The sequence below is a fragment of the Bos indicus x Bos taurus genome, chromosome 23 (assembly GCF_003369695.1).
Source record: "Bos indicus x Bos taurus breed Angus x Brahman F1 hybrid chromosome 23, Bos_hybrid_MaternalHap_v2.0, whole genome shotgun sequence".
NCBI lineage: Eukaryota > Metazoa > Chordata > Mammalia > Artiodactyla > Bovidae > Bos > Bos indicus x Bos taurus.
In genome coordinates this window covers 14,531,417-14,552,021 of record NC_040098.1, presented here as the reverse complement: position 1 = coordinate 14,552,021, position 20,605 = coordinate 14,531,417, and the positions used below count along the sequence as shown (strand labels likewise).

General features: G+C 41.7%; 1 protein-coding gene across 6 annotated transcripts in view; it reads left to right on the top strand.

The window, feature by feature from the left end:
- The window catches only part of KIF6 (kinesin family member 6), a 422,193-nt gene that overhangs the window by 150,974 nt on the left and 250,614 nt on the right, over positions 1-20,605 (top strand). For all 6 annotated transcript variants that reach the window (XM_027524813.1, XM_027524812.1, XM_027524814.1 and 3 more), the window contains exon 7: positions 8,671-8,877. In XM_027524813.1, the coding sequence (XP_027380614.1) occupies positions 8,671-8,877 (207 nt within the window). The remainder of the gene's footprint in view (positions 1-8,670; positions 8,878-20,605) is intronic.

Here is a 20,605-nt window from a genome sequence, read left to right as displayed (position 1 = left end):
GGTGATGCCATCCAACCATCTCATCCACTGTTGCCCCCTTCTCCTCTTGCCCTCAATCTTTCCCAGCATCAGGGTCTTTTCCAATGAGTTGGCTTTTCACATCAGGTAGCCAAATTATTGGAGCTTCAGCTTCAGCATCAATCCTTCCAATGAATATTCAGGACTGATTTCCCTTAGGATTGACTGGTTTGATCTCCTTGTTGTCCAAGGGACTCTCAAGAGTCTTCTCCAGCACCACAGTTCAAAAGCATCAGTTCTTTGCCACTCAGTTAGGAATAGGGCAAGGAATTTATGAAAATAAATGAATTTTGAATAGGCTTATTTGGAGAGTAGGAGAAGAGCATACTTTTCCAGTAAGACATACTGGCCAATACTTGACCATCAAGAGGACAATCCGGGGAGGAGAAAGGGTAGTTGAAGATGTTCAGGCTAGGGGTTAATCAGAACTCTGGAATCAGGCACAGAGAGTAATTGAAGTCCAAGATAGATTTAGAGATTTAAGTCAGTCTTACTGTACAAAGAATTCTAATTTTTAGACTCAAATTGTATTTCACTTTGCCTATGGAGTTCTAAAATTATCAAGCATGCCATAGAGATTCTGGAAAACTAGAAATTAACAAGAGCCAACAATTTAACAGACAATTTTAAATAACTATTGTATATTGCTATGCGAGGGTTACAATGATGCATCAGACCGAGTCCCTGCCTTCAAGAAGCTCAGAGTCTAGGTGGGAGGAGGTGGGAAGTGAGAGCCTCTGTAGAACCTTTCAGATAGGCCTTTCCTGAGAAGTAGGCTTCTGCTAAGCTGGAGGAAACTAACTGTCATCAGCCACAGACTACCAATATGATGAATCTGTAAGGGACCAGTGAGCCTGGGTTTTAGACTTTACTCTATAAAAGAAAGTTATTTATTCTCAACCCTCTGAAAAGGGAAACATTTGGAAAATGACAGATTAAAACATTTTTTGATGCCAAAGCCTCAAAAAGAATCTAAAAAAAATTAAAAAGGGATTATTAAATGATGGTCAATAACCAGTTAGAAAAAAGTCAGCTGATTCACCTCAATTTCATTCACTTTTCTGATAGGGTTATAAAAATTCATAGGTCAAGTAAATTCAGTTTATTTAATAAAGTCCCTCAAAATATCCTTGGGGATATAAACAGAAATTGAAGATATCTGAAAGTACTTGGATTGAAGCCAGTTAGAAAATACCCCTGAGTGGAGTAGAAAGCAAAGGTGTCTTCGTGGAATGCTATTGTTCTGCCCTACTTCATTCTTTCAAAATTGTTTGGGTGAAGAGATATAGTTTCATTTGTAGATAGCACAGAATTGCAAAACAGTAAAAATCCAGAATTACCTCAACAGATAGTCATGCTGGGATAAAAACTAATCAAATGCAGTCATCAAACAAACAAGTATGTGTGTTTCCCAAAGAAATTCCGTAGCACAGGGAAAAGGCTGGAGCAAATACAGTTTATCACTTTGTGTGCTATTTATTGGCAACACTAGATTTAGATTCTTCAGATTCCAGTGTTCTCTGCTGTGGTTAGGCTATGTTTGAAAGAATATACTCAATTCAGAGTGTCAGAGAACCATATTTTAAAAAGAGTTTTGATAAACAGTCGTGTAAGGCACAGTAGAAGAAACTGGAGCTACTAGTCTTAGAGTGTGTCAGTTTAATTGAGTGATTTAGGTGCGATTGGTATAATCAGATATGTGCTTTTGAAGCATTACTCTGACTGCAAGGTGGGGAACAGTTGGAGGAAACAAGAATAAATTTGGGGGTGGGACATTAGTAAGGAAAGAATGTAGTAACCCAGGTGAGAGGTAATAGTTATTTGGAGAAGGAAAGAAGAGGATGGAGGTAAATGCTACAGAATGGATTAGACACAGCATGAGGGAAAGTGATGAGGTTGTTTGGGGTAACATTAAGTTCAAGATGCTGGTAAGGCATTTTAACGACAAGTATCAGTCCAGCTCTTGGACATTCTAATCTGGGGTACAGAGAAACTGTGGTTCGAAATGAGGACATCAGAGGCATCTGAACAGTAAACATCAGTAGTGAGACATCTTTATGACCTTTTACAGTTCATGGACCACTTCAATAGGTAATTAGTATAACTGTCTGCAGCAAAGCGAGTTTTATTATGGCATTTCAAAGGCATGAAAACCAAAATTACTTTCAACACTAGTAAGCAATGGAACCTGAGCTTAAAGAAACCAGGTCATCCAATTCCAAGTTCTAAGATTTGGGTGTGTGATAGTACCAATCCAGTGGACGACAGTACCAATCCAATGAGAGTCCGTTGGACAGCAATGAGATCAAACCAGTCACTACTAAAGGAAATCAACCCTGAATATTCATCGGAAAGACTGATGCTGAAACTGAAGCTCCAGTACTTTGGCCAGCTTATGTGAAGAGCCATATCGTTGTTGAAAAAGACCTGATGCTGGAAAGATCGAAGGCAGGAGGAAAAGGGGACAATAGAGAACGAAATGCTTGGATGGCATCACCAGCTCAATGGACAAGCAAGCTCTGGGTGATGCTGAAGGGCAGGGAAGCCTGGCGTGCTGCAGTCCATGGGGTTGCAAAGAGTCAAACATGACTGAGCAACTGAACAATAACAACCAATCCAATGAGAATCAGAGCTATGGGAGAGTTCCCCAAGAGGAAGAAATATGGTGACCACAGATAGCTTCAGACATGGCTGTTTTTACCGACTGGAGAGAAAAGAGCACAATAAAAGAATAGGAGACTGAGCAAGCAGTTAGAGGGTGAGAGAGGGAGAGCACCAGGGTGGTCTTTGGCTCTAGAAACCTGGGACCAGAAGGAAGGTGGAGAGCTTCCACAATGCAGAAACGGTTAGCATTCTTAGGTTTTACCTCAGTGATCAGGATGCTCAGTGCTGAAAACAGATCACTTTCTATCCTGCACATTTAGCTTCTTTTCATTGTCCACTCTCATTTCACACATTTTGCCAGTAGCTCCTGAACTGTGTTATAAACGCCTTGAGGGCAAGGTCCAGGCCTTCTCTTCCTTCTTGTCTCTGTACTGCCTAACATGGGGCTGTATACAGAGACCGATATAAAATGTGAAAGCTCTCTGCATGCAGATGATTAATCATCACTAGAATTGTTCCAAAGGCACTGTCTCTAGTGCCAAGAGCACATTTGTTTAAAATGTGCGCTTAAATTTGAATGCATCTGCCTAAATGGTGCCATCTGTTCTTAGGCAGTTTCAGAAAGGTTTTAGTACAGTTTTACCTTTAAAAGGACAAATGGAAGGGCATGCCTATGAGACACAAAGACGTCCTTAAGTAAACACAGAGCAGGCACTGGCACATTCAATCACACTTAAGCAGCTACACATTATGAATGTTTTCTGAGGTTTAAGAAAATTTTAGCTAAGAGGACACCAACTACTACTTCATGCAGAAAATATTTATGAGATGTTACAAAATTGTAGGCATGGACTCCTACACATATTACTGCATTTTAATTACAGAGTACAGAAATACAGTTTAATTTGCTGTACCCTTTGAAATGGGTTGACTCTTCCACTCTTTGCTCATGGCCCACATTTCGCAGTGATTTCAGTGCATCGATTTACAAGCTGAAGACAGCTGTTGGGGATAGTCTCCGTGTTAGTCATTTCTATCGATTGTCATTTGACTTTTGTTACAGTGCTGTAGGATTTATTGTTGTGTGAATAAAACAGTGAAATGAAACCCATGTTTAAGTTCCGCAAATAACTTACAGTCACTTCCAAAACACCTCAACTTAGGTTCTAAATTTGAGTTTGCGGTTTTACATGCACGGTTATTTGCTGATCCACTTTAGCATGCAAAATCACACACTGGCTAGGTTTGGGTATAGTTATTGTGGCAACGAGTAATGGGTCAGATTTTCAGCCTATTTAATCCACTAGCTACATCATCATCACCAAAACTATGCCAGTATCTGGACATCTGTATGTTTTGCCGTGTGTGTGCCAAGTCGCTTCAGTCACATCCGACTCTTTGTGGCCCCATGGACTGTAGCCCGCCAGGCTCCTCTGTCCATGGAATTCTCCAGTCAAGAATACTGGAGTGGGTTGTCATGCCCTTCTCCAGAGGACCTTCCTGACACAGGGATCAAACCTGCATCTCCTATGTCTCTGAATTGGCAGGAGTGTTCCTGACCATTAGGGCCACCTGGGAAGCCCCTGTAGGCGGATTCTTTACCAGCTGAGCTACCAGGGAAGCCCATGTATTTTGCTGCTGCTGCTGCTAAGTCGCTTCAGTCGTGTCCGACTCTGTGCGACCCCATAGACGGCAGCCCACCAGGCTCCTCTGTCCCTGGGATTCTCCAGGCAAGAACACTGGAGTGGGTTGCCATTTCCTTCTCCAATGCATGAAAGTGGAAAGTGAAAGTGAAGTCACTCAGTCGTGTCCAACCCTTAGCGACCCCATGGACTGCAGCCTGCCAGGCTCCTCTGTCCATGGGGGTTTCCAGGCAAGAGTACCAGGGTGGGGTGCCATTGCCTTCTCCATGTATTTTGCTAGTTGGTATAAATCTACAATGGTGTCCATCAAGAATTTACATTTACAGAAAGAATAGCATCCATATATGTTACCCTATCGGAATACATATAGAAATAGTGTATCCATATAGAAATTCTTTTGTTAAATCCCATTTTGCAGAGGTGGAGATCTGAATGGCTTTATGCATATGAACATTCCTTTGGAATATTTTTAGATACTTTTTATTTTAGATATTTTTAGATGTCTGATATTTATTTGCTTCTGATAATTTTTACATAAAAGAAATAGGATATTTCAGATAAGGATGAAGTCATCTCTCACAAAGGCAACCACTATCATTAATTTGCTATATCCTCTCAGTCCGTTTTCTAAACTTTTAATGACCTAGGTTATGGCTCCACGAGCTAATGTTTTTAAATAATATTGCCTTCTTACTTATCTAAGTTTTGTCATAGTATTTTTATCATTAACCTTCCATTTTCCCTCAACATTCTGTTTTAGAAATCAGTGTCAACCTACACAAAAGTTGTTGCATTTTACTCTTCTGTAGCTTATTCATCTTTCCACCGCAAGATGTCCGTTTAGGTTGTACATCTTGCATCACCTTCTTGCTGCCCTAAGCAGTGCCGCAGTGACTTTTGTCTCTGTCTCCCTCTGCCTCTGTCTCTTTCCCCTATTATGTACCTGGCCCAGGTTTCCCTTTTGGAAATACTCCTAGTGAAGTGAAATGAAGTGTTAACTGCTCAGTCATGTCCAACTCTTTGCCACCCGTAGACTGTAGCAGACCGGGCTCTTCTGTCCATGGTATTCTCCAGGCCAGAATACAGGAATGGGTTGCCATTTCCTTCTCCAGGGGATCTTCCTGACCCAGGGACCCAACCTCGGTCTCCGGCATTGCAGGCAGATTCTTTACCATCTGAGCCTGACCAGTGGTCAGTCTATTATTGCTGGCTTGCAGGTCATAGGGAATTCTCTCTCAAAAAAAGAGAGTTTTAATTTGCAATCTTACCAGGGTATATAATATTTCGACTTCCTTATATCTTTACAAATACTTGTTTTGTTAGACTTTATTTCTTACATTTTTCCTGGTCTGATGGAGGTGAATGAAATAGTTAATTATTGGATTTTAATTACTTGTCTAAAGTATTTGTAAGCCTGAGCATTTTTTCAAAGACATGTTGACCGTATTCAGGTTTCCTCTTTATAGGATACATATTTATATCCTTTGCTCATTGTTTTCTGAGTTGTTTGTCTTTCTCTTATTGTTTTGTGGGGGTTCTGTATTTCAAATGTTAATCTTTTGTCAGCCACATATACTGCTAATATCACCTCTCAGTCTTTTAACTTTATGGTAGATATCACGGCTTCCCAAGTGGCTCAGTGGTAAAGAATCCGCCTGCCAGTGCAGCAGACATCGGTTCAATCCCTGGGTTGGAAAGATCCCTGGAAAAGGAAATGGCAACCCCCTCCAGGATTCTTGCCTGGGAAATCCCATGGACAGAGGAGCCTGGCGAGCTGCAGTCCATGGGGTCGAAAAAGGTCAGACACAACTGATTTACCAAACAGCAGCAGCAGCAGATATCATCACACGGAAGTTCTTTAATTTTGGATTATTTGATCAACTATTTCAAATCCATTCATTTTTGTGTTTGATGTTTTTTTCATAGGTTATCTATTACTACCTTGGGTTGATTACAATATGCTGCTATATTTTAAGGTTAAAGTTGTGTTATTTCCTTCAAAAAAGCAACAACCAGACTTGTGTACATCTCCTGATAAAAAGATGCACCGCCACTGGTAGTCTTGCTAAAGGGATAGGACGTAAGTCTGGTCAAGCCCTCGATCCCGCTGCTGATACCCAAGAAATAGAGCTGACAGGACAAGTTGAACTCTGCCATGAGAACGTATGCAGTTGGCAAAGCGCAGACCGAGAAACTTCGGTCAAATGGCTCAAGTTCTGCAGCAGATACGTTGTAAAGGAAACAAGGGGTGGAAAGGGAACCTGTGGATGGAATGAGAATCCAACACTTCTCAAGCTAAAAACCTAAGGACAAAACTAAAACTATAGTATCTAAGGATGCGTACTTAAGTGATAAAACCCAATGAAACCTAAGAAAGGGATTACTACAGAGTCGGGAAGAAAATGTTTATTTTGGGGAAAGGATTAGGATGGGTCTTCTGAGGTGCCTGGCAGAATTGTTGTTTGACCTGCTGCTGCTGCTAAGTTGCTTCAGTCGTGTCCGACTCTGTGCGACCCCATAGATGGCAGCCCACCAGGCTCCCGTTCCTGGGATTCTCCAGGCAAGAACACTGGAGTGGGTTGCCATTTCCTTCTCCAATGCATGAAAGTGAAATGTGAAAAGTGAAGTCGCTCAGTCGTGTCCAACTCTTCTCGACCCCATGGAATGCAGCCTACCAGACTCCTCCATCTGTGGGATTTTCCAGGCAAGAGTACTGGAGTGGGGTGCCATTTCCTTAGGAGGTAGTTAACAGGATGTTTGCCTTGTATAAGTCATTTTGCTAAACTAAAAGGAAAAAAAAAGAAGTTGTGTTATTTTGCACATAAATCTTTATACATTCTGGCATTTATTTATGTGTATAGTGTGAGAAAGCAATCTAAATTTACATTTTCAAGACAGATAGCCCATTATTCTGGAGAAGGCAATGGCACCCCACTCCAGTACTCTTGCCTGGAAAATCCCATGGACGGAGGAGCCTGGTGGGCTGCAGTCCATGGGGTTGCAAAGAGTCAGACAGGACTGAGCAACTTCACTTTCACTTTTCACTTTCATGCATTGGAGAAGGCAATGGCAACCCACTCCAGTGTTCTTGCCTGGAGACTCCCAGGGACGAGGGAGCCTGATGGGCTGCCGTCTATGGGGTCGCACAGAGTCAGACACGACTGAAGCGACTTAGCAGTAGCAGCCCATTATTCCAACACCATTTGTTAATAAGTCCATCCTTCCTCCTCTGTGCTATGATGTCACCCAGGAACTTAGGCAGAGTTCCTTAAATGAGCATAGCATGTTTCACTGACCTAGTTATCTGCTCCTGCAGCAGTACCACTCTGTTTTAATTACTCTAGTGTTATGATTATCCCTGGATATATAGCAAGACAAGACTCTTTTCCTTATTATTCTTTCACAGAATTGGTTTTGATTATTTTCAATATTTGCTCTCCCATCTCATTTTTAGAATTAATTTGTTTTGCGCTGTAAGCAAAACCAACAGCATTTGTATTTCAATTGCATTGAATATATTGCTTAATAGAGAGAGATTAATACAGAGATTAATTTTGGATTTTCTCATCCATGAAATGGCATATTAATATCTGGCACCTCAATTTTTCAGGTTTCCATTTTGTCCTCTTTAATATTATTTTATCATTTTCCTTGTAAATTGCATATCTTTTATAAGATTAATCTCTTATTATCTCATCATCTTTGTTGCTATTATGAATAATATATTTCCTGATTAATTGTTGCTGGATTATTAGAACTTTACTGATTTCTCGTATTTATCTTTCATCCAACAACCATGCTCATCTTTTTAGTCCTTAACAGTTTATTTGTAGATGTTCTTGCATTCTGTTTGTAAACACAGTATTTTCTGTGTATAAGACACTTGAATTTCTTCTTTTCTATTACTATGCCTCATATTTTTTCCTTGTTTATTCTTTTGAGTGGGAGCCCCAATTCCGTGTTGGCTAGTAGCAGTGATGTTAGGTATCCTTGCCTGTGGATGGTGTTTACATTTGTGGAATGAACTCTCTCAATGCGCCCATTCCCAGCTCTTTTCTTATGAAATTCACAATGAACATTTTCAGTATGGCCAGCCAAAGTTAAGGTATGGACTGTGGTCGTGTAACAGGGTAAACTTATCGTATTGTTTAAAAAGACCCAAGCTTTGCCTCACTCAACCTCTCACTTTCTGAATGAACCCACCCATATCTGTTATCAGTCATTCAGGAGGTTAACACACTGAAAGTAATTCATATTAAGGATCTCCGCTGCAAGCATCTTTACTCCATTTGAAAGTATTCACTTCACGGGAAATGTCTTATCAGTGGAAATATACATGTAAATCTGTTGATAGTCTTCCAAAATTCTCATTGTTCGCATTTGTTTTACAACTTATTTATTATAGACTCCTATGAACCAAGCTTCAACCCGTTCTCACTGCATCTTCACCATTCACCTGTCAAGCAAGGAACCAGGATCTGCAACCGTGAGACACGCCAAGCTGCATTTGGTGGACCTGGCTGGCTCAGAGCGGGTTGCCAAGACTGGAGTCGGAGGCCAGCTTCTGACAGAGGCCAAGTATATCAACTTGTCACTGCATTACTTAGAACAGGTAAACAGTTGGGGTAGGATGACCTATACCTACCATTGTAATAAATTTTATTTATTTTTAATTGGAGGAGCTTCTGACAGAGGCCAAGTATATCAACTTGTCACTGCATTACTTAGAACAGGTAAACAGTTGGGGTAGGATGACCTATACCTACCATTGTAATAAATTTTATTTATTTTTAATTGGAGGATAATTGCTTTCCAATATTGTATTGGTTTCTGCCATCACCATGAGTCAGCCCTAGGTATATATATATGTCCCCTCCCTCTTGAACCCCCCTCCTTGTGACCATGTACATAGCATCAGGCATTCTACTAGCATTTTGGCCCTGTTTTGTGTCTCAAAACAAAACATATATGATGTAAAATTATATTATATTGTGGTGATATATATATATAATGTAACATTTACCACTTGGCTAATTTTTAAGCGTACAATTCAGCAGCATCAAGTGCATTCAAAATGTTGTACAATCATCACCACCATCCATTTCCAGAAGTCTCATAATCCCAAACAGAAACTCTGTACCCATTAAACAGTAACGCCCATCTCTTTATACTCCCAGCCCCATCATGCCTATTCTGCTTTCAGCTGCTATGAATTTGCCTATTCCATATACTCCTGTAAGTAGAATTATACGATGTTTGTCCTTTTGTGTCTGATTTCTTTCACTTAGCATAACTGCAAGACCCATCCATGTTTTTGCATGTATTGGACTGTCCTTCCTTTTTTAAAGTGCTTGTTTACTTATTTGGCTGCACTGAGTCTTAGTTGTGGCATGTGGGATCTTCACTGTGTCACGTGGGCTCTTTCGTTGAAATGCATGGACTCTCTAGTTGTGGCCCAGAGGTTCGGTAGTTGCAGCACAGGCTCCAGAGCACTCTGGCGTCAGTGGTTGAGGCACCCGGGCTTAGTTGCTCCATGGTATGTGGGATTTAATTCCCCAACTAGGGATTGATCTGCGTCCTCTACACTGAAAGTGTGGAAGTGTAGATATTGTGGTTGCTCAGTCTCTAAATCATGTCTGACTCTGCAACCCCATAGACTGCAGCATGCCAGGCTTCCCTGTCCTTCAGTATCTCCCAGAGTTTGCTCAAATTCATGTACATTGAGTCAGTGATGCTGTCCAATCATCTCATCCTCTGTCACCCCCTTCCTACCCTCAATCTTTCCCAGCATCAGGGTCTTTTCCAATAAGTCAGCTCTTCCCATCAGGTAGCCAAAGTTCTGGAACTTCATCTTCAGCATCAGCCCTTCCAATGAATATTCACAGTTGATTTCCTTTAGGATTGACTGCTTTGATCTCCTTGTAGACCAAAGGACTCTCAAGAGTCTTCTCCAACACCACAGTTCAAGAACATCACTTCTTTGACACTCAACCTTCTTTATGGTCCAACTCTCACATCCATACATGACTACTGGATAAACCATAGCTTTGACTATACAAACTTTTGTTGGCAAAGTGATGTCTCTGCTTTCTAATATGCTGCCTAGGTTTTTCATAGCTTTCCTTCCAAGGAGCAAGTGTCTTTTAGTTTCATGGCTGTAGTTACCATGGGACCATTTCATGGCAAATAGATGTCATGGTCTTAGGTTTTTGAACTAAGTTGAGTTTTAAGCCAGCTTTTTTACTCTCCTCTTTCATGCTTATCAAGAGACTCTTTACATCCTCTTCACTTTCTGCCATTAGAGTGGTATCATTTGCATATCTGAGGTTGTTGATATTTCTCCCAGGAATCTTGATTCCAGCTTGTGATTCATCTAGCCCAGCATTTCCCATAATGTACTCTGCATATAAGTTAAATAAGCAGGATGACAGAGCATCATTTCCACTTTTCCCCAGCTGCTTCATTCTTTCTAGAGGTATCTCTCTGCTCTTCCTCAGTAGATACAAACTTAGGGCTCATCTTCTGGTGTCATATCTTTTTGCCTTTTCATACTGTTCATGGGATTTTTGAGGCAAGAATACTGGAGTGAGTTGCCATTCCTTCCTGTGGACCACATTTTGTCAGAACTCTCCACTGTGACCTGTCTGTCTTGGGTGGCCCTGCATGCCATGGCTCATAACTTCATTGAGTTGCCCAAGCCCCTTCACCACAACAAGGCCATGATCCATGAAGGGGGAATGTAGATATAAATATATCATATTTTGTTGATGAACATTACTTCTTTTGTCCTTTCGGCTCTTGTGAATAATGCTGCTATCAACATTGGGGTAGCTACTATAATTCTGTATAAACATTTCATTTAAACCTCAGAACAGTTGTGCACTGGACATATTAGTTTTTACCCCCCATCTTACAGTTTTTATAATTCATGTCCTCCCTAGGCCTTCCAAAGATCATGTAGCTAGTGGTGAGATAAGGATTTGAACCTCGAATTGCTTGACTCCAAAGCCTATGCTTTTTTTTTTTTTTTAACCTTTGCTTATTGTTTTTATTGTAAAATTAGTAGTGGGTATGAATATAAGAAACACCCTCCATGGCCTATTTGTTTCGGGCTGGTAGATTAGCTGTGAGGCCATAATGTGGAGATGACCAGTATCTTTTCCACTTGTGGTGACTTCATCTGGTGATGATTCTGACCCTGCACTGGTTCTGTTTATCTAGCTTCCCTCCCTGTCCGCACTCCAGGTTTACTATAGTCCGTCCCAGTGCATGCTCAATTTTTAATTTCTGAGTTTTATTCCAAGGGCAAAGAAAGCTCATCTGAATTTTGCTAAATAAATCTTCCAGAAAAAAAAAAAATTCTCTCTGAAAGGAGAGAATTGAATTAAATTTCTTAAGTTCCTTTCAGCTCTGTGAGTATAAACGCTGTGAGTTGAATGTTAAAGATGGCAACTAATTCCAAGAATAAAAAAAAGAGAAACATGATCAAAAGCTAGAGTGGAGAAATACAGAGAACATTGGCAAGGCAGAATGATTTGTTGATGAATGTTGGAGACTGAAAGATTTGGGAAAGAAAATACTTTTTTTTTTTGAAGCTGCCTAATGAACCCTTTTGAGAATGATGTTGTCCTGATGTTAAATGCTTTCTAATGGCCAAGTTGGCTGAGAAAGTAGTTTGAGAGAAACCTAAGGGAACTCTCTGTGAACAAGGCACACACAATAGGCTCTGAGTAAATGAACCCCAGTAATGCAGTGCCCCGAGATTAAGGCCTGTGTGTTGTTCAGATAGTGTTTCTGACAATAGTCAGCATTTCTGGACTCCTTCTTGCTCATATATTACATTCTAATTTTACTTAACAGATCTTGTTACTTTGCAGGATGTTTATATAACACTGATATGAAAACATAATGAACTACATTCAAAGTGCTTTTTTTCAAAATATACCTACTTGTTTCAGATGTTAGCATTGTCCTTTAACTCCCATTAGATCTTTCCATTCATGTGAAATTGTATTTATATTTGCTAGTTGAACCAAAATTTTCACTAATTATAATCACTCAAGAAAAACATTCTGCTCCTAATCCTTTCTTTTTTCTTCATTCATTCTATACAATCTTTGCAAGCTGTTACTTGTTATTAAAACTCTTCCTCTCCCTACCTTTCTTCACTTCAAAATTCTTGTACCATCAGCCTCATGTAAGTAGTCATGGTGGCATTTGATTTTCTATGTAGCTAGTTTATTTAACAGATAATTATATGGAGCAATAATGTGCCGAGGACTGCGCTAGGTCCTGGAGCACAGCGCTGAACAAAATTGGAAAAGGTCCTTGCCCTGAAGTCCTCACGGTCCAGTGGAGGGGGACACACTTTGAATAAGTAATCTAAATAAGGATACTTATATAATATAAGAATAAACCTGGCTGTAATCCTGATGGGAGCCTGAAGAGCAAGTCCAAGGGGCGAGAAGAGCTTGTCCTGGGGGACTGGACTTAGAGTGAGAGGGGACAGTTAATGCAAGTTCTCTTGGGGCTGATGCAAAGCGGAGATCTGAGGGATGAGTCGGAGTGAGCCCAGCCAGGAGGTGGGGTCAGGGCATGTCGGACAGTGAGAACCGGGAGCCTGTCGGCCCTTAGCTCCCACCAGGGGATTGACTCACCCAGGGTCCTGGTAACATTCACATGTTGTTGGCTTTTGGCTCTCCAAATGTAACTTATCCGTTTCATAGACACCGGCTGCATCGCTGCAGCCATTAGCTCTTTACTCTGATGTACAAGTGTCTTCATGGAGGTCATGGCATAAAATAGTGGAGAGAGGGAGAGAAGGAACAGATCAGCAAATGAGGAAAGAAGAGCATAAATATGGAAAAATGCAGAGTGTGCACATGGGTATGTGGGGTTGAGTAAACCTAGAAGCTGCTGCCATAGAGAATGTAAGAGGACAGTAGACAAATATTGGAATTTTACACAGACAAGTGAGAGGCTACCAAGGAATACCTGGGAATGAGAATAATAAAAAGAATGAGCAGATACTGTTGATGAAATAACAGAATTCAAAGACTTTTATAAAGAAAGTTTCCTTATGAAGGACTTAATTATGAGGCTATGAGACTGGAAGTATAACACAATTTAGTTTAATCAGCTTCATCCATCCATTCAGAAAATGGTGATTGAGTGTCCACTGGGTGCTACAAGTTACATTAGGCAATGGGGATCGACTTATGATTGAGAAATAGTCTGTGCTACCATGTCATTCAGTGAAAGAGCCAGGCGTATAAACAAGTGCTCGAAGTGCAGGAAGAGAAAAGCGTGAAACTCATGTAGAGGTTGGTGACGAATGACATCTTTTCTGTCTCAGTTTCAGTATATAAGATGGAGATAGACTAGGAAAAGACAGTTTGGTAACCATTCTTACATGAATTAACCCACACTTGGTATAGAAAATCCATGTGATTGTAACTGCTTCCTGGACATTACCGAAAGACCTTACACCTGCTCGCAGGGCACAGCCGTTCTGAGTTGAATGTACCTCATTATGCTCAGAAGTAAGTAAATTTCTATGTGCCCGAGTACTGTTGGTTTTGGAGTTTTCCTTGTGTATGTAGTACTTTTTCCAAAAAGTCTCCTCGAAAACATTTTAAGCCACAATAACAGGGTACATCTTGGCCCTAGAAATCGAGCCCTAGGAGAAAAAGGAAGGAGCTGTGCATACTTGTTCCAACCAGAAGCTTCAAGCACTCCTCGGGTGACCCTGGGTCTCTGTCAGGCCAAACATCAAGTGCGAAACCACTGAAAACAGAGAGTGTTTGCTCTGCACTTGCACAGAAATCAGAATCTGGGTCACCCCTGCCAGTTAGCCAACATGAGTGGGACTTTTTCAGTGTCTCTTTCCACTTGGCTTCCACTGGATTTGCTGCATTCAGGAGAGAAAGCTCACTGTGCTGTGCTAGTTGTAACTCTGTCGGTTTTCTCGGGGGATAATCGTCCATGGATATCTGAGCTCTTTATTTTTTTAAAGGTTTCATTTTTTTTAATAAGATTTGCCTTAATGTGGACCATTTTAAAAGTATTTATTGAATTTGTTACATAACTGTTTCTTTTTTATGTTCTCTAAGTACTTAGAAAACTGTTAGATATTTAATTGATGATTCATAAACAGTAATGATGAATCATTATGAACCGATGCTTCATAAACAGTATGCTACCCTCTCTGCATATCTGTCAGACCAGCACCTGTTTGGTCTTGTGTTTGGTGTTTGGGTCATCCTTGCCTGTTTCAGGTATTTGTCCCCTGGTTCTTAGGATCCAGAGCTCTACTCAGCGCCCCAGGGCTACCACCTTGCCTGTCAGACTGTAGTCCACCATATTCCTTACTCTCCTTCCACTTACACTGAAACTTAGTTTTCCCACATCTACTACTAATGACCCTGACAGTTTTCCTAGGTAAAACTAATTAAGCCACTCATTCATTCATTCATATTCATTTAACAGAAAAGTATTGAGATTGTGTTCTATTACTCAGATTTCTTAGTTGCAAACTGGGAAATTCACTCTAGCTAATTTAAGTGGCAGAGAGTTTATGAAACATAAAGAATCTCGAGAAAAATTAGAAAACTGGGCCGGGGTATGACCCAGCTAGGAGCAGAGCAACTGAGAGAGACTTCTAAGCAGAGCTCTGAATGGCTCTGTTAAACACTGCTGTTATCACCACTGCATATGTAGGACATTAGGTCCTAGTTCTCAGAACCTTCTCTGTAGCTGCCTCGAAAGAACCAGATGCCACTGCCATACTAATCTCCTGCAAAATGGTCTTCCTACTTATGGCCTCCAATCTCATCTGTTGTTGTTCTGTCACTAAGTCATGTCTGACTCTGTAGCACACCAGGCTCCTCTGTCCTCCAGTATCTCCCAGAGTTAGCTCTTATTCATGTCCATTGAGTCAGTGATGCCATCTAACCATCTCATCCTCTGCCACCCCGTTCTCCTTTTGCCTTCAATCTTTCCCAGCATCCCAGGGGCTTTTCCAATGAGTCAGCTCTTTTGCATCAAGTGACCAAAGTATTGGGACTGGAGCTTTAGTAACAGTCCTTCCAGTAAATATTCAGGCTTGATTTCCTTTAGGATCAACTGGTTTGATCTCCTTGCATTTCAAGGGACTCTCAAGAGTCTCCTCCAGCACCACAGCTCAAAAGCATCAATTCTTCAGCACCCAGACTTCTTTGTGGTCTAGCACATCCATGGATGACTACTGGGAAAACCATAGCTTTGACTATATGCATCTTTGTCAGCAAAATGATGTCTCTGCTTTTTAATGTGCTGTATAGGCTTGTCATAACTTTCCTTCCAAGGAGCAAGCAACCTTAATTCCATGGCTGCAGTCACAATCCACAGTGATTTTGGAGCCCAAGAAAATAAAATCTGTCACTGCTTCCACTTTTTCCTCTTCTATTTGCCTTGAAGTGATAGGACCAGATGCCATGATCTTAGTTTTCTGAATGTTGAATTTTAAACCAGGTTTTTCACTCTCCTCAAGAAATAGTTCCTCTTCACTTTCTGTCATTAGAGGGGTATTATTTGCATATCTTAGGTTGATCTTTCTCCTTGCAATCTTGATTCCAGCTTGTGATTCATCAAGCCTGGCATTTTGCATGATGTACTCTGCATATAAGTTAAATAAGCAGGGTGACAATATACAGCTTTGTCGTACTCCTTTTCCAATTTTGAACCAGTGAGTTGTCCCATGTAAGGTTCTAGCTGTTGCTTCTTGACCCACACACAGATTTCTCAGGAGACAAGTAAGGTGGTCTGGTATTCCCAATTCTTTAAGAATTTTCCACAGTTCATTGTGATCCATACAGTGGATTCACTAAGCTTTTGCATAATGAATGAAGCAGAAGTAGATGTTTTTCTGGAATTCCTTTGCTTTCTCTCCACCAATGGATGTTGGCAACTTAATCTCTGGTTCCTCTGCACTTTCTAAACCCAGTTTGTACATCTGGAAGTTCTTGGTTCACAAACTGCTGAAACCTAGCTTGAACGATTTTGGAGCATACCCTTACTAGCATGAGAAATGAGCGCAATTGTATGGTAGTTTGAACATTCTGTGGCATTGCCCTTCTTTGGGACTGGAATGAAAACTGGCCTTTTCCAGTCCTGTGGCCATTGCTGAGTTTTCCAAATCTCTCTTATTATCTCTCCTTGCTGTTCTCTAAAACTCTATGTTGTGATGGGTGTATCTTTTTTTTCTCCCTTGCCTGTCACTTCTCTTCTTTTCTCAGCTATTTGTAAAGCCTCCTCAGACCACCACTTTGCTTTCTTGCATTTCTTTTTCTTGGGGGTGGTTTTAGTCATTCTGTACTATGTTACGAACCTCTGTGCGTAGTTCTTTAAGCACTCTCCCTACCAAATATAATCCCTTGAATCTGTTTGTCACCTGGCCTAGTGATTTTTCCCTACTTTCTTCAAATTAAACCTGAATTTTGCAGAAAAGAGCTGATGATCTCAGCCATAGTCAGCTCCAGGTCTTGTTTTTGCTGACTGTATAGAGCTTTTTCATCTTCAGCTTCAAAGAACACCATCAATCTGATTTCATTATTGACCATCTGTTGATGTCTATGTGTACAGTTGTCTCTTGGGTTGCTGGAAAAGTGTGTTTGCTATGACCAGCATGTTCTCTTGATAAAACTGTTTTCCCTTGCCCTGCTTTATTTTGTATTCTAAGGCCAAACTTGCCTGTTATGCTGGTATTTCTCAACTTCCTATTTTTGCATTCCAATCCCCTATGATAAAAAGAACATCTTTTTTTTGGTATTAGTTCTAGAAGATCTTGTAGATCTTCATAGAACTGGTCAACTTCAGCTTCTAGGGCATCAGTGGTTGGGGCATAGACTTGGGTTGCTGTGATGTTACATGGTTCGCTTTGAAAATAAACTGGGATCTTCCTATTGTTTTTTGAGGTCAGACTCTTCTGTTGATTATGAGGGCTACTACATTTCTTCTAAGGGATTCTTGCCCACAGTAGTAAATGTAATGGTCATCTGAATTAAATTCACCCACTCCCATCCATTTTAGTTCACTGATTCCTAAGATGTTGATATCCAGTCTTGGCATCTCCTGCTTGACCATGTCCAATTTACTTTGAATCATGGACCTAACACTCCAGATTCCTATGCAGTATTGTTCTTTACAGCACTGGACTTTACAGTCACCACCAGACACATCCACAACTGAGCGTCATTTCCGCTTTGGCCCAGCTGCTTCATTCTTTCTGGAGCTATTAGTGATTGCCCTCCACTCTTCCCCAGGCGCATATTGGACATCTTCTGACTGCAGACTCATCTTCCAGTTTCACGTCTTTTTGCCTTTTCACACTGCTCATGGGGTTCTTGTGACAAGAGTCCTGGAGTGGTTTGCCATGCCCTCCTCTAGTGGACCGCATTGTGTCAGAACTGTTCACTATGACCTGTCTGTCTCGGGTGACTCTGCACGGCATGGCTCATAGCTTCACTGAGTTATGCAAGCCCCTTTCCACAACAAGACTGTGATCCATGAAGAGGACCACTCCCGTTTACTCACCCCCAAATCCCACACAGGGGTGTCTGCTTGATGGAGGTAGGTCTCATGCAAACTGTGAGCTGTAGGAGAGACTAGGAAATGACATTTTGTAGGAAGCAGGACTGGAGAAGGCAATGGCACCCCACTCCAGTACTTTTGCCTGGAAAATCCCATGGATGGAGGAGCCTGGTAGGCTGCAGTCCATGGGGTCGCTGAGAGTCGGATTCGACTGAGTGACTTCACTTTCACTTTTCACTTTCATGCACTGGAGAAGGAAATGGCAACCCACTCCAGTGTTCTTGTCTGGAGAATCCCAGGGACTGGGGAGCCTGGTGGGCTTCTGTCTACGGGGTCGCACAGAGTCGGACATGACTGAAGTGACTTAGCAGCAGCAGGAAGCAGGACTAGATCGGGGGCTGTCATGAGAGCTGAAGAAGACAGCTTAGTTTCTGCCACACTGCTGTTTACTGTCACTGCTCTTGGCAGTGGGGATGGAGCCATGGACAAGAGAAACCAAGTGTTTTATTTCTGCCTTGTGGAGCAGAAAGTCTAGCAGGGAAGCAGATAACAAACAATTAAATGAATAAAATTTACTTGTTTGACCAAATAATAAATGAATAAAACTACTTGAGGAAAAATAGCATAGACTAAGAACCTGGATATTGGAGTGTTACTTTTGATAGAAAGTGCAGGGGAAACCCTGGTGAGGAAATAAAACTTGAGCAAAGACTTGACTGGTAAGAAGCAGGAAGATGTAAGAAAGTCTGGGGCAAGAGCATCTCGGGTTAAAAGAAACAAGTTCGAAGGCTGAGACATTTGGCCTGGTACAGCAAGAGCAACGCCAGTGTGGTCCGTGAAAGCACCATAGGAGATGAGGTCAGATGGGTGGACAGGAACTTGCAGACAGGGCTTGGGTCATCATACCAAGTACATGGGAGGCTGTAAGCAGGACAGCGACCAGATGTAACTTACATTTTATAAAGATGCCTCTGACTGCTCTGCAGAGAGGAGACCACGGGGGGCACAAGGAGAAGCAAGGAGACTGGTTCAGACCCTGGAGCAGTTGTCCAAGGAAGGGACAATGGTGGCCTGAACTGTCATAGTGGCAAAAGAGGTGGGGAAAGTGGCCCAATCCTGGGTGTATCTTGCAGGTAAACCTAACAGAAATTGGATGTTGGAACTGGGGGATTCAAGAATGATGCCTAGAGTTTTGGACTGTGCCATAGGTGGATGGTGGGGCCACTAATAATGATGTGTAAAATCTGAGAAAGAACGAGACTGGCAGTAAAGGAGAGAGGAAGTCAGGAACAGACATCCAGGTGGAGATACAGAGTTGCCACAAGGATAGTAGCTCAGGGAAGGGGCAGTGGCTGATGCTGTAAGCTGGGGAGACATCAGGACATGGTTATATTGAGTTGGCCAGAAAGTTCATTCAGGTTTTTCCATTGCATGTTATGGAAAAACCTGAATGAACTTTCTGGCCAACCTAATATTTAAAACCAAGGGATTGGATGAGATTACACAGGGAGAGACTATAGATAATAAAGAAATGAGGATCCAGGACTGGAGCCTTGAAGCACTTCAATAGATTGAGGTGAAGATAAAGAAGCATTTGGAAAGAAGATAAAGAAACATTCATTAACTAGTTTTTAAAGAAAAATAAAACCCAGGAAAGTGTGATAGCCTGATTACCACATGAATAAAGTTTCCTGAAAGAGGCAGTGAATACCCATGTTGATGCCTTCCTCAAACCAGAGGTCTAGTAACATAGTGGTCAGTGCTCTTCATTCACTGGGGTCACTGGTGACCTTGGCAAGATCCATCTTAGTCTAGGACTGTTGTGGCTTGCAGGATGGGTGTGATCCAGGTGAGAGAGAGAGAAATTAATGCAAAGAAAGGGGTTAATTTTAGGAGCAGAATAGGTGAGAGGAGAACAGGGAGGGGACAGAGGGCTGGACTTGGGCAAGGGCCAGGCAGTGACAGCAAGAAGGGTGGGATGTGAGGGGGATTTAGGGGTGGGGCATACAGGCTGCTTACACCTAGAAGAAGGGTGTGTAGCCATCAGCTCAGATCAAAGGCAGGGAGAAGAAGCTGGGTAGGTGTTTGGAACAAAAGGATAAGGTGGGAGGGTCCATTTCTCAGAGTGGAAAAGTGGTTTTTGAGAAAATCTCACGGGATTTCTGATTCCTGATAAAACCTGTGGTCATTCGTTTAAAGGAGGACAAGTGGTATCATTACATGATTTTGCTAAAAGCATCCTTTAAAAGCAATGCTCCCATCTTATTTTGTAACTAAAGGAATAGAGAAAGTTCTGGTGATGAAAATTACACACCAGGGAAGAGGAAGACTAGAGCATTGGCAGGTGTTGGCAGAATTCTCAGAAGCCAGGACCCGGTGATTCCCCTGAAATCACATGTCACATCTGTGGGTGATTTATTCCTGGTGCTTTGCAGTGGGCATCCTGGCACTGGATTCATCTTCCCCAGAAACCCCTGAAACCCTGGTGGCTTCCCTTGGGGATAGCCCACACCATCTCCTCATCCATCTCCCAAACGTTCATCTACTACCTTCCTGTTAAGTACCGAAGACACTCCTGAGGAGCAAGATGATCAGGTTCTAGCTCAATCAAGGTCCTCTTGCCCATCGCTTAACAGTGAAAGGAAACACACATACAGCATTTATTATGGGCTAGTTCTACTCCAAGTAATTTGTGCATTTGAACTCTTCTAATCATCCCAACTACTCACAGGGTGAGTACTGTCTTTTCCATGTTTGGCAGATGAGGAGAT